Source organism: Bison bison, unplaced genomic scaffold (assembly GCF_000754665.1).
Source record: "Bison bison bison isolate TAMUID 2011002044 unplaced genomic scaffold, Bison_UMD1.0 scf7180017846569, whole genome shotgun sequence".
In the NCBI taxonomy this organism is placed as follows: Eukaryota; Metazoa; Chordata; class Mammalia; order Artiodactyla; family Bovidae; genus Bison; species Bison bison.
The window spans coordinates 812,864-827,037 of NW_011477142.1; the positions used below are offsets into that span (position 1 = coordinate 812,864).

Here is a 14,174-nt window from a genome sequence, read left to right on the forward strand (position 1 = left end):
AAGTCAGCCACTGTTTCCCCATCTATTTGCCATGATGGGACCAGATGCCATGATCTTAGTTTTCTGAATGTTGAGCTTTAAGCCAACTTTTTCACTCTCCCTCTTTTACTTTCATCAAGAGGCTCTTTAGTTTCTCTTCACTTTCTGCCATAAGGGTGGTGTCATCTGCATATCTGAGGTTATTGGTATTTCTCACGGCAATCTTGATTCCAGCTTGTGCTTCTTCCAGCCCAGCATTTCTCACAATGTACTCTGCATGTAAGTTAAATAAGCAGGGACAAATACATCCTTGACAGACTCCTTTTCCTATTTGGAACAAGTCTGTTGTTCCATGTCCAGTTCTAACTATTGCTTCCTGACCTGCATACAGGTTTCTCAAGAGGCAGGTCAAGTGGTCTGGTATTCCCATCTCTTTCAGAATTTTCCACACTTTATTGTGATCCACACAGTCAAAGGCTTTGGCATAGTCAATAAAACAGAAACAGATGTTGTTTTGGAACTCTCTTGCTTTTCTGATGATCCAACAGATGTTGGCAATTTGATCTCTGGTTCCTCTGCCTTTTCTAAAACCAGCTTGAACATCTGGAAGTTCATGGTTCACGAATTGCTGAAGCCTGGCTTGGAGAATTTTGAGCATTACTTTATTAGCGTGTGAGATGAGTGAAATTATGTGGTAGTTTGAGCATTCTTTGGCATTGTCTTTCTTTGGGATTGGAATGAAAACTGACCTTTTCCAGTCCTGTGGCCACTGCTGAGTTTTCCACATTTGCTGGCATATTAAGTGCAACACTTTCAGAGCATTATCTTTTAGGATTTGAAAGAGCTCAACTGGAATTCCATCACCTCCACTAGCTTTGTTTGTAGTGACGCTTCCTAAGGCCCACCTGATTTCACATTCCAGGATGTCCGGCTCTAGGTGAGTGTGAATGATCACACCTTCGTGATTATCTGGGTCGTGAAGATCTTTTTTGTATAGTTCTTCTGTGTATTCTTGCCAACTCTTCTTAATATCTTCTGCTTCTGTTAGGTCCATACCATTTCTGTCCAATATTGAGCCCATCTTTGCATGAAATGTTCCCTTGGTATCTCTGATTTTCTTGAAGAGATCTCTAGTCTTTCCCATTCTGTTGTTTTCCTCTATTTCTTTGCGCTAATTGCTGAGGAAGGCTTTCTTATCTCTCCTTGCTATTCTTTGGAACTCTGAATTCAAATGGGTATAGCTTTCCTTTTCTCCTTTGCCTTTCACCTCTCTTCTTTTCACAGCAGTTTGTAAGGCCTCAAGGAGGAGGCCTTTTTGCCTTTTTCCTTTTTTGCCATTTTGCCTTTTTCCATTTCTTTTTCCTGGGATGGTCTTGCTCCCTGTCTCCTGTACAATGTCATGAACCTCCGTCCATAGTTCTTCAGGCACTGTATCATATCTAGTCCCTTAAATCTAGTTCTCACTTCCACTGCATAAGGGATTTGATTTAAGTCATACCTGAATGGTCTAGTGGTTTTCCCCACTTTCTTCAATTTAAGTCTGAATTTGGCAATAAGGAGTTCACGATCTGAGCCACAATCAGCTCCTAGTATTGTTTTTGCTGACTGTATAGAGCTTCTCCATCTTTGGCTGCAAAGGATATTATCAATCTGATTTCGGTGTTGACCATCTGGTGATATCCAAGTGTAGAGTCTTCTCTTGTGTTGTTGGACGAGGGTGTTTGCTATGACCAGTGCGTTCTCTTGGCTGCTGCTGCTAAGTCGCTTCAGTCGTGTCCAACTCTGCATGACCCCATAGACAGCAGCCCACCAGCCTCCCCCGTCCCTGGGATTCTCCAGGCAAGAACACTGGAGTGGGTTGCCATTTCCTTCTCCAATGCAGGAAAGTGAAAAGTGAAAGTGAAGTTCTCTTGGCAGAACTCTGTTAACCTTTGCCCTGTTTCATTCTGTACTCCAAGGTCAAACTTGCCTGTTACTCCGGGTGTCTCTCGACTTCCTACTTTTGTATTCCAGTCCCCTATCATGATATGGACATCTTTTTTGGGTGTTAGTTCTAGAAGATCTTATAGGTCTTAATAGGACCGTTCAACTTCAGCTTCTTCAGCATTACTGGTCGGGGCATAGACTTGGATTACTGTGATACTGAATGGTTTGCTTTGGAAACGAACAGAGATCATTCTGTCATTTTTGAGATTGTATCCTAGTACTGCATTTCAGACTCTTTTATTGACTATGATGGCTACTCCATTTCTTCTAAGGGACTCCTGCCCACAGTAGTAGATATAATTAATGGCCATCTGAGTTAAACTCACCCATTCCAGTCAATTTTAGTTTGGTGATTCCTAGAATGTCAATGTTCACTCTTGCCATCTCCTGGTGACCACTTCCAATTTGCCTTGATTCATGGACCTAACATTCCAGGTTCCTATGCAATATTACTCTTATAGCATCGAATCTTGCTTCTATCACCAGTCCCATCCACAACTGGGTGTTGTTTTTGCTTTGGCTCCATCCCTTCATTCTTTCTGGAGTTATTTCTCCACTGATCTCCAGTAGCATATTGGGCACCTACTGACCTGGGGAGTTTATCTTTCAATATCCTATCTTTTTGCCTTGTCATACTGTTCACTGTACCAGTAAGTATATTTTATACTATCCAATTAGTTAAAGCCCATGAATTTGGAATTCCTTCTGTGGATGAGTGTTGATATTTACTTTTGCTTATATATGAAAGGACAAATTTTCAAAGAAATCAAGATCATAGAAATTTAGGAGCATATCATTAGCATATTTAGACTTGAAAATATTTTAAAAACCAGTTCAAGTACCAACCCCATGGAAAACAGTGTGATAATTATAAATGTGTATCACCTGTTATTCAAAAGGTTGTAATCAGAAAGTAATCTCAATTTAAATTATTAGTACTTAAATAAAATGAAAAACTCAGTCCCTCAGTTATAGGAGCCATATTCCAAGTGCTCAGTAGAACTAGAGACTAGGGGTTATATATTGAACAGCACAGATATTGAAAATTTCCATAAGTGCTTAAAGTTCTAGTGGGCAGCACTGAACTCCAAAGAGCTATTAAATAAGCCATTAAAATATTAATTGTAGCAACCTGGAAATTACTTGAGTGAAATGTTAAGTGATAAAGTAATAAGCTGTATAATTTGAACACATATACTATCATTGCAACTATGTAAAAACAGATTTGTTGCTTCAGTCATATTACTTAGTATCTACCACAGGAATTAGACTTGTTTCCTGACCTTCAGGGGCTTATAGTCTAATAGGGGAAGGCAGATAAGGAAACAGTATTTGCTTTATAGCATTAGAGTTCTCTCACACACATTTACTTAGGCAACACTTCACAAAGAAAGCCCCTCTCCCCAAACCAAAGCCATTAATTTCACCTAGGAAAGGAAATCAGGAAAGGCATTTCAGAGGAGGCATCTTTTGACCTGACTCTTAAAATGTGAGCAGCTGCTTGCCAAAAGGATGGAGAAAGAGGGAATAAAATGGGATGCTAGTCAGATGCAGAACTGGACTGAGCACTTCTTAAGGTCCAAGATTGATTTGGTTTGTAACTTTAGAGTTTAGAACTCTATAAATGCTTTTTAGCCTGAAGTGAACCAAGCACTGTGAGTAAAAAAATAAATAAATAATAAAGATATAAATAAGAGCGGATGCCACGGTGTGTTTCGGAGGGTTAAGGCCAAGGTGTGAGAAGTAGATCATTTGTCAGGCAACAGAATTTGGCCTTGACCTTGTAGGGAATGTGGAACTGAAGATTTAAAACCAAAACACAAGAGAAAAGATCAGAAGAAAATGTTAATAACAACAGGGAAGGAATTTCTTTATGATTACCAGTGATTTTCTTTTCCTTTCTACTATCTTAAAAATGTTTTCTAATGTGGGCATATCTGTTTTATAAAACTATTTGAAAAATAAAAGCAACTGTGTAATCTACTGGCTTTTCGTGATATATTTGGGAACACTCTGTTGTCACTTTTTATTACTGGTTAAAATTGAGAACAATAAAATATTAACCAGATTTTATTGAATTCTTTTCTTATACCACTCATGGTTCTAAGTACTTTACATGTATTTAGTCCATACATTTAGTCCTCACAAGTTCTATGAGTTAGCTACTAACAGCCCCACTTTACTGATGAAGAAATGGAGGGAATGATAAGTGGAGAAACCTGTTCCAAAAGTGCAAAGGTATTAAGTGGCAGAACCAAGAAGTGAAGCCAAGCCATCTAAACTCACAGTTCCCAATTTACCTTGATTAAATTATTCTGCAACTCAAGATGTTCACCATTTCATTCTGGTTTGCCCTCATGAGAACATTCACTTTTACTGTTTTTAAGGCTGTTTCTACTTAGGTGGAAGAGATAGGATGACTCAGTTTGAAAGAATCTGAAAGATCAACCACAAATCTCTGCACATCACGCTCACTTACTTCCTCAAAGTTTTTGCTCCAATCTCTCTTCCAGAGCATGGCCTGGCACCAGTACATACGCTCAACACACAGTTGTAGAATGAATGAATGATTAAATTCAACACTGAATTTTTAAAAATATTAAATTTTACTCAGCATACTAAGATGACTAGAAAGCTAATGATAGTTTTATTTTTGAAAACAAGACATAGGAGAGATGGAATTTTTATTATAATTCTATGTTACTGAGAAAATTCAATTAAGCCAGAACACTTTATTCTCCAGGTATTTTAGATAATCAAAATTTAATACTTTATCTCCAAATATTATTAATGATGAGTAGATAGAATTTTACCATGGATAAAATCTGGTGGATAGAATCTCACTGGGCCAGATGTAAGTGGTCAAAGCAAGTGACGCTCAAATCATTCAACATCTCAGGATGAGAAAGGAGGCTCTTTGAGGGTCAGGAATAACATAAAACACACAACAGAGAAGCATGCTTCTAAATACCATAGATTTTGGATGCAAAGGATACATTCTATAAACAGGGTTCTACTGAGCAGAGGAGGAAATTCCTGGTTTAATTGTTCACTGGGTTTGATATGAAAGCTTATCAAAGCAGGTCTCTAGTGCTGTCATAAAGGGTAAAGCTGACTATTTTACACTGTAGTCACTTGTTCACCTCTCTGAGGAAGGCAAGGTTCATGAATGAAGAAAGATCTAAACGGCCTGTTCAACACTACAAGGTGATGTTAGGAGCCAAAAGCAAGCCTAAGAGTATATTTCCAGAATTGAAACCATCCAAACAATTCTTTTCTTCTTTTATAAAATACATATTGTTTGGTTGGAAAGGGCATAAGCTATCAATTTCACTTTAAAAATAATAGTTTTTATAGTTCAAGTTCCATTTTACAATTCTGATGTAGAAATATTGAGTCATATAAGCTTACTCAAATCCTTTAAATATTTAAATATACATTGTATATTTTATTCCTTATACTTTGAATAATTGGGTAATTAAATGTATTAAAGACATCATTGGGCTTTCCTGGTGGCTCAGCAGTAAAGAATCCACCTGCCAACGCAGGAGACACAGGTTTGATCCCTGGGTCGGGAATATCCCCTGGAGAAGGAAATGGCAACCCACTCCAGTATTCTTGCCTGGGATATCTCATGGACAGAGGAGCCTGGCGGGCAACAGTCCATGGGTCCATGGGGGCTCTTTGGGGGGCACCAAAAGAGCCTGATACAGCTGGGCAACTAAACAAAAACAACAAAGACAGCATTTTATTATTAATCTGTTCTTACCTGGAGGGTAAGTAAGATGCTGCTCAATGTATAGCTTCTATTCCATTTATGAGGGCTGTCCAAAAAATCTATACAGGGCTTGCCAGAATGTGGGTCTACTGTATTAAAATAACACATTAATATTTATACATAAAATTATCATTTAAAACTTATGAATATCAACATATCATAGGCTAAGTTAGAAAACAAGTGACAAACTTTGCAATTAATGTGACAGTTGGTATAGACCAGGTGTTAGAGCATGGACTTCGGTGTCAGATACACATACATTTGACGGTTGACTCCTCCACTTATGAGCAACGGACACTGAGCAATGAACTACCTCTCCAGGTCTCATTTGCCTAGTATGTGAAATGGGGAATATGATTGAAGTACCTACTTTCACTGAAGAGAGTCTAAAAAACAAAGTCCTTAATAAAGTACCTGGCATAGAGTAGATCCTCAAAAAATGATAGTTATCATTATTAAAAATACTTTTGTTAATGTATAAACAATTTTTATAAAAAAATAACAAAAATATTTATATCCAATGGAAAGATCTTGCAATCTTTAGGAAAGACCAGGGAAGAAAATGTTGAAAAGGTGAAAAGAGGGGTCTTCGGTTTGGGACATTGTATTTTTTTTTTTTCCAATGTATCCTTTATTCCATGACCAACCACTGTGTTGCATCCAGGCAACACCACACAAATAGGCAGTCAACTGCAACCCAGCTGTACAACAATCGGAGGCTTACAGTACATTTAAGGCTTTTAAATTTGGAAAAAGAAAAAAAAGGTTTTTAAATAAAACCAAAGAACTCTCAAACCCAAATCCCCAACCAACAGAAGTAGTGTAACAATTTTAAACATCTTACATTTCTGTTGGTGCAACCCCAGTGTCAAAACCCAAATAACTCCTAAATTAAAAAGATTAGTTTTGTGAAATTTTAATTACATAAATTTTTCAAAGCATAAACTTGTCATTTTTTTGTCTTGGAAATGTTATAAAAAATTTAATAGCAAAACATAGGAATAAAAACATATTAACAAAATGTATTCAATCACTTACATTACAAACAAGGAACCTGCAGTCATTGCTGTGGCCTGATAGAAGAAAATTACTCAATAGGAATCTACGCACAATGTGATTGCAAATATGTACAGTACTTTAAAAAAGCCTACAAAGAGGAAAGTTGGCTAGGTTCTTTGTTAGACCAACCAGACAATCCAAATATTAAAACTCTGTAGACTAGTGTAATAAATTTACACTTTAAAAAAGTTTCATTTTGTTTAACAATATTCCAGTTATATTTATATGGTTCCAGTTGATGAAGCCAATCACCATAGTTCCAGTAAATTACCCTTTAATTGATTTGTTTGGGGGAAAAGATTGGCATGTCAATAAAAATGAAGGGCTTTTCATCACAATGGTTTCCAGTTAAACTAATCACAGCTTCACAAATAGACTGAACTCATGAATCCAGTGGCTGAAAGAGAGCTGCAGGTCAAATACTGAGAACACGGGAGGAGAGAGGTTGAAAGTGAAAAAGTGAAGTCGCTCAGTCATGTCCAACTCTTTGCGACCCTGTGGACTGTAGCCCGCCAGGCTCCTCTGTCCATGGGATTCTCCAGGCAAGAATACTGGAGTGGGTTGCCATTTCCTTCTCCAAGGACATTGTATTTTGAAACTACAATAATAGGTTAACAGTGCAATGGACAAAAGATGTGAGTGAACAACGTGATAAAAAAAAGTATTTAGAAAAAAATTCTAGTTGGTATTAAAACTGTGGTAAGTGAAAACTGAAATTATGACTCAATAGTACAAAAGATGATCAAGAAACGATATGAAAAGTTTCAAGATCATTACTCATGGTCCTCCAGGGTTTGTTCTTCCTTTCTTCCATTTCTTCTCTCAAGCCTGATGCCTGCCTCCCCCCCACCCGCCGTGTGGTTTTAGACGCATACATAGTCGCCCACATTTTCCCAGCCTTTCCTCTAACAAGATGCAGCCATGTGACCAGTGTGACCAAGTCTTAACGGTGGGACATCAGCAGAAGTAAAGTGTGCACCTTTTGGATCCTATTTTCTTAAGGAAGCTGTTCTGCCCTCTTCTCTTTTTCTCTCCCCTTCCCACTGGCTGGAAATAGTGACAGAATAAATGTCTTAGGTCCAGAAATGGCACCCACAAGTTGAGGATGGTAAAACCTTCCTGCCAGCTTTGTTCTGTTATATGTACATTGGAAAGTCATTTGAAAAGGTTAGCCTATGTCCTAATACAGTCAATTAACTAAATTATTAATAGTATTTGGGAAAAAATGCACACACACACTTTTGTGTATGTAGTTATTGTGTTTTTAAAATTAATTACATTTTATTCTTCAAAGTATTTTTCATTTAATAAATTGTCAACACATTTTTGGACAAGTTTTTTCAAAAAATATTTGAACACCAACTCTATGCCAGGGAGTGAAGATTCTAGGGACATAACAATGACCAACGAGTAAAGTCTTCATATATCTTTCTTGTTATGTTTAAAAGCAATGTATATAGCTATAATACATTTTACTTAAAAATTCCTATATTTATGGACATTGTAGCTATTTATGGACATTTCCCTTTTCTGTATATCCAATACTGTTACTGGAAACAAATCTTTATTAATTATATATGAATAAGAATATTAAACATATTCTTTATATAGAACCTTAAAGTTTCCATCCCAAAGCTATTAGAATAAATGAATTCAGCAAAGCTGAAGGAAAAAAAATTAATATACAAAAATCTATTGTATTTCTATACACTAATGATGAAACAGTCCATCCTAAATAGTCAATGGAAGGACTAATGCTGAAGCTGAAGCTCCAACACTTTGGTAACCTGATACAAAGAGCCAACTCACTGAAAAAGATCTTGATGCTGGGAAAGACTGAGGGCAGGAGAAGTGGGTGGCAGAGTTTGAGATGGTTGGATGGCATCATCAACTCAGTGAATATGAGTCTGAGCAAACTCCAGGAGATAGTGAAAAACAGGGAAGCCTGGTGTGCTGAAGTCCAAGGGGTTGCAAAGAGTCAGACACAACTTAGCGATTGAACAACAATGATGAAATATCATAAAGAGAAAGTAAAAAAAAAAAATTCCCATTTAAAATAGCATAAAAAACCCTAGAAGTAAATTTAGCCGAGGAGGTGAAAGACCAATGCCCTGAAAACTATAAAACACTGATGAAGGAAACTGAAGATGATTCAAAGAAATGGAACAATATCCCATATTCTTGGATTGGAAGAATTAATATTGTTAAAATGGCCATACTATTCAAAGCAATCAACAGATTTGATGCAACCCCTATCAAAATATCCTGAATATTTTTCACAGAACTAGAACAAATAATCCTAAAATTCATATGGAGCCAAAGAGAAATCTTGAGAAAAAAGAATGAAGCTAGAGGTATAACCCTCTGAGAGTTTAGACTATGCTACAAAACTGCAGTTATCAAAACAACATGGTATTGCCATAAAAACAGACACATATATCAATGGAACAGAACAGAGAGCCCAGAAATAAGTCCACGCGCTTGTGGTCCATTCAACTATAACAAAGGTGGCAAGAATATACCATGGAGAAAAGACAGTTTCTTCAACAAGTGGTGATGGGAAAACTGGATAGCTGTATCAATAAGCCAAAACAATGAGATTAGAGTATTCCCTCAACCATATACAAATTAAATTCAAAACGGTTTAGAGACCTAAATGTAAGACCAGAAACCATAAAACTCCTAGAAGAAAACATACATGGAATACTCTTTGACATAAAATATAGCAATATTTTCTTGGCTCAAGTCTCCCAAGGCAAGCAAAAATAAACAAATGGGACCCAATTAAACTTAAAAGCTTTGCATAGCAAAGCAATTTCATTGACAAAATGAAAAGACAACCTATAGAATTGGAGAAAATATTTGCAAATGATGTTACCGACAAGGGGTTAATATCTAAAATATACAGTTTACACAATTAATATTAAACCCCCAAATCAACCAAAAGTGGGCAGAATACCTGAAAAGACATCTTTCCAAAGAAGACATACAAATATCATTCATGTTCAAAATTATATTTTGAAGAATGTTTAACACTGCAGAAATAAATGTATTATGTCATTTTAAATAAAAATATATACATCTTTGTGTAATAACTCAACTATGGAGATAAAATACGTACATGGAAGAAAGGAAATAAACCTCATTAAATGTTGAGAATAGTATCTGAGTTAGGATTCAGATGATAATTTTTTTCCTGCTTTTTAATATTTTCCCCAATAAGTATGCTTACTTTATAATGTTAAAAATAAACATTATTGAACACTAATGAAGAATAACATTAATATGGACAGAATTTATGATAATAATTTTATTTGTTCCTTACCATTTGGATGAAAAGGAATTGTTCTGAATTTCACAACTGGAGGGACAAAATTATACTCTGCTGTAAAATTTATTCTCAGTTGGAAGACTGCTCCTGTGATACAGAAATAAAAATTTTTACTAAAGTGTCACAGATTAACTGTAACCTAATATTGATGTTTATGCCTACAGTTTATCTTCCCCAATGTCCCTAGAGTTTTACTATAATAAGTAAATTGGATTAGAGGATGCCCAGACACCTCTAGATGGTATAATAGACTCCTCACAATCTAACCCAGTGTTTTCAGCCACATTCTCACCAACCCTTTTCATCCACTAACTCCGTCCTTCTAATACCAGCCTATTCACTGGGTTTCTCATATTTACTCTCTGCTCCAGAATCCTCTCTCTTCAGGTCTCGCTAAGCTGTTTAGTCTACCTGCCCTTCCTTCTGATTCTAAACCTGGTGAATCCTCAGACATTCTTCAGGACCCAACAGCTTCCTTGGGAAGCTGTTCCTGACTCTCCAAGGTAAAATTAACTAATCACTGCCTCCTCAGTATTCCATTCAAAATTCATAACAGGACATGTTTTTATTTTATTGTAATTATCCACTTACATGCTTTTCTCCCCTATCTCACTAAGCAAATGTATCTTGTTAATCTGCAACTCTAAGAGGGCATGGTCATTAAAGTTTATGGTTGCCTAGTCTTCTTGAGAACTTGACTTATGGACATCTGTGGGAAAATCATAGAGGGAAAAAAAAAAGAGACATAATTGTGGGATTTTTCTGTCAGTAAGCATTTTGTTAGTTATTCTCTGAATTCATGGAAGACTATTAGATGATATTCTCAGTTGATATGTTTTCCTATGTCTGCTTCTTAAAAACATGATAACATTAAGACTGGGCATAAAGAAAAATTCAAACCTGAAATTTCCATCCATGTTGACAAATGGCAAAAAATTAAGCCATACCATGAAAAAATTAACATGTGAAAACTTAAGGGATTCTAGAAAATTTGTACAGTGCAACCTTAAAGAAATTAGGCTAATAATATAAAGGCTTAAAAAAAAATAAATTGGTTTTCAAAGCACAAACCATGCCAAATTGTATTCTGTAGACCTTCAATGTCAACATCCCATTGCATCATATCTTCACTTATAGGAAAGGCAGTAATACCCTAAACATCAAGAAAAATTAAAGCAGAAAAAAAGATTAAATATTTATTGCAGCTTGGGAAATCAGATATTAGGTTACAATGAATTCCAAAAGCTCTAAATTTTTCTTTTATTGATAAAAATTTTTGATTTGAGAAGGTGTTATATATTGTCTTATTACACAGAAGTTAAGGTAGATTCCAGAAAATACATGCAATAGTAAATTTTAAATAAATCATTAGTATGAAAATCACAAATGGGACAGGAAGGTCAAGAATGGAATATGTGACTTATGTAATTCTATAGGCAATTTAAGATTCAAATTCAAAAAGAAAGGGATAGTTGGAAAGCATGTATTTCTTCATAGCTTTAAAAAAAAAAACCCTACAGATGCTATATTAGGCATGAAGTAAGAAATTTTCATTAAGAAAAACCCAACTCTAAAATTATGCTCAAAAAAAAAAATAAATAAAATAAAATTATGCTCATATATAAAAATAAAATTTTCCTACACTTGAGGCATTATTCCAATGGAGGGACAAGAATGCATTACTGTGCAAAACAATGAAGACCCAGCATAAACCAAAAATAATAAAATTTAAAAAATAAAATTATAAGGGAAAGACATTTATGTGTTACATGTCACAGCAATTGGCAAAAAGTGCACTAGACAGGAAGAAACAGAACTCAAGACTTAAGAGCAAGAGATTTTGGAGTCAAAAAACCCTTTGACGGAATCTCGAGCTCAAATATTTACTGAAAGTTTTCTGAGGCTTAGGTTTCTGGTAGGTTAAAACAAAACACTACCTACTTATTTTACAATATTGTATTGGTAATCGAGGGGCTTCCCAGGTGGTACAGAGGTAAAGAATCCACCTGCCAATGCAAGAGACCTCAGGTTACATCCCTGGGTGGGAAAGACCCCCTGGTGAAGGAAATGGCAACCCACTCCAGTATTCTTGCCTGGAAAAATCTCATGGACAGAGCAGCCCGGTGGGCTGCAGTGCATGGGGTTGCAAAGAGTCCGACACAACTTAGCCACTGAACATGCATGCACAATTGATAATTAGTGAATGCAACCCTGCACCTACTAGTTATTTTCTACCTGATAGACTGTTACATTCAGGGATTAAAGTCCATAAATACTCAGCATAGTGTGCTCAATACTATTAACTATTATTATGAAATACTAATAATTATTATGAAACAGATTATTATACTGAAATAGTTTCATTAAACAAGTCTGTAGTGCAAATTAGATTTAACTAAATTATGCCCTGTGGAATAAACACAGATTAAACTGCTTTTAAAAACTCGTACCCCAAAGAAACACACCCTTCATGTCTCCAATACTCACCTCATAATTGTTGTTCTTCAACTCTTGGAATTCTCTTTTTAGCAAGATGTAAGCTCTGCTGTACATGATAAGGCAAAAAAGCCTCTGATCCTGTCCCCTCACTACTAGGGTTCCCTCTGAGGCAAGTGTCTGAGGTTATGGGTCACTCTCCTATACCTAGTTAACTTGGTATAAATACTTGCTTTCTGGAGCTTCAGAATGCTGTATACTCCCAAGAGAGGTGGACCTATGTTGGGCACGTAGCAGCGACTTTCTTTTCTCCTTTGACTCTTCTAAAGGAGGACTTCAGAAGGAAGACTTGAGCGCTTTCTCTACTGCGGTGTGTCCTTGCGGCGCCAGCGCACAGCCCAGCCTGAAGGTAAACGTGGATGAAACCCTGAGACCACTCGTGCTGCTTGTGCATGAAGTGGGCGTAAGAGGCGTTAAGTTTAGGGTGTGCTTAACCAGTCACCGTCTCCGCTTCACAGGTGTAACTGTGTGCGGGTTGGGCAAGAAGATGCAAATCGGTTGCCAAGCAACAAGACTAAACGGAACTGTAGAGGAGGTGGGCACTTGGCCGCTCCTCATCCAATCAGCGATGTGGGGTGGCCTCTGGAAACCTCCACAGTCAATCATCCAAAAGGTTCAGTTTGAAAGGCCAATGAGAAGCGTTGTTAAGGCCTCCTTGCCCACTCTATCTCCGCGCCCGGTGCGACTGCTACGTCCGTCCATTTTGTTGGCGTAGGGGGAAAAGTCAGAGGGTCTAGGGTTTAAGTCTAAGTCAGAGACCTCAGAAATCATCTTTTCTTTTTCTTTGAATATGAGAAACTATCAGGTAATATATGACCGACAGTACTGGTCTGCGGTTGTTTATAATAACTTATATGGCACTTCTCTTGTGGCTCAGCTGGTAAAGAATCCGCCTGCAATTAGGCAGACCTGGGTTAGATCCTTGGGTTGGGAAGATACCCTGGAGAAGGGAGAGAGTACCTACTCCAGTATTGTGGCCTGGAGAATTCAATGGACTGTATAGTCCATGGGGTCACAAAGAGTTGGACACGGCTCTGCGACTTTCACTTTCATATGGCACTTCAGCGGTCATGATATGTTCACGTACATTATTATATCATCGAATCCTTCAGTTACTCTGGAAGAATGCTCTGCAACAGGACATTGCATCTCGTCAAAAATTCTCATGTCTTGCTGACTTTTGCCACTTTCTGTTCGTTCTATCTAGATATTTACCACGTTCATTTCATCCTTCTACCCCTCCATTTTTCCTTCACTCATCATTCAGATTTACCTTTGCCTACGAGTCCTTATGAAATCACCCAAGATTAGGCTCCTTTCTTGTGATCCTAGAGGACCATGTATTTACCTCCTTGTTAGCGTTTATTGGGCTTCCTCGGTGGCTCAACGGTTAAAAAAGAAAAATCCATTTGCAATGCAGGGGCCGCAGGAGACATGGGTTTGATCATTGTGTTGGGAAGATCCCCTGGAGGAGGGCACGGAAATCCACTGGAGTATTCTTGCCTGGAAAATCCCATGGACAGAGGAGCCTGGCGGGCTACAGTC

The 14,174-nt window shown here is 37.2% G+C and overlaps 1 protein-coding gene across 1 annotated transcript in view; it reads right to left on the bottom strand.

The window, feature by feature from the left end:
* Window positions 1-13,125, bottom strand: part of UBE2U (ubiquitin-conjugating enzyme E2U (putative)) — a 71,527-nt gene extending 58,402 nt beyond the window's left edge. Inside the window, exons 1-4 of the mRNA XM_010840179.1 lie at window positions 12,621-13,125; window positions 11,205-11,286; window positions 10,128-10,220; window positions 5,735-5,832 (exon numbers count right to left, since the gene is read on the bottom strand). Of these exons, the coding sequence (XP_010838481.1) occupies window positions 5,735-5,832; window positions 10,128-10,220; window positions 11,205-11,286; window positions 12,621-12,686 (339 nt within the window). The 5' untranslated portion in view covers window positions 12,687-13,125. The remainder of the gene's footprint in view (window positions 1-5,734; window positions 5,833-10,127; window positions 10,221-11,204; window positions 11,287-12,620) is intronic.
* Window positions 13,126-14,174: the final 1,049 nt, after the last annotated feature.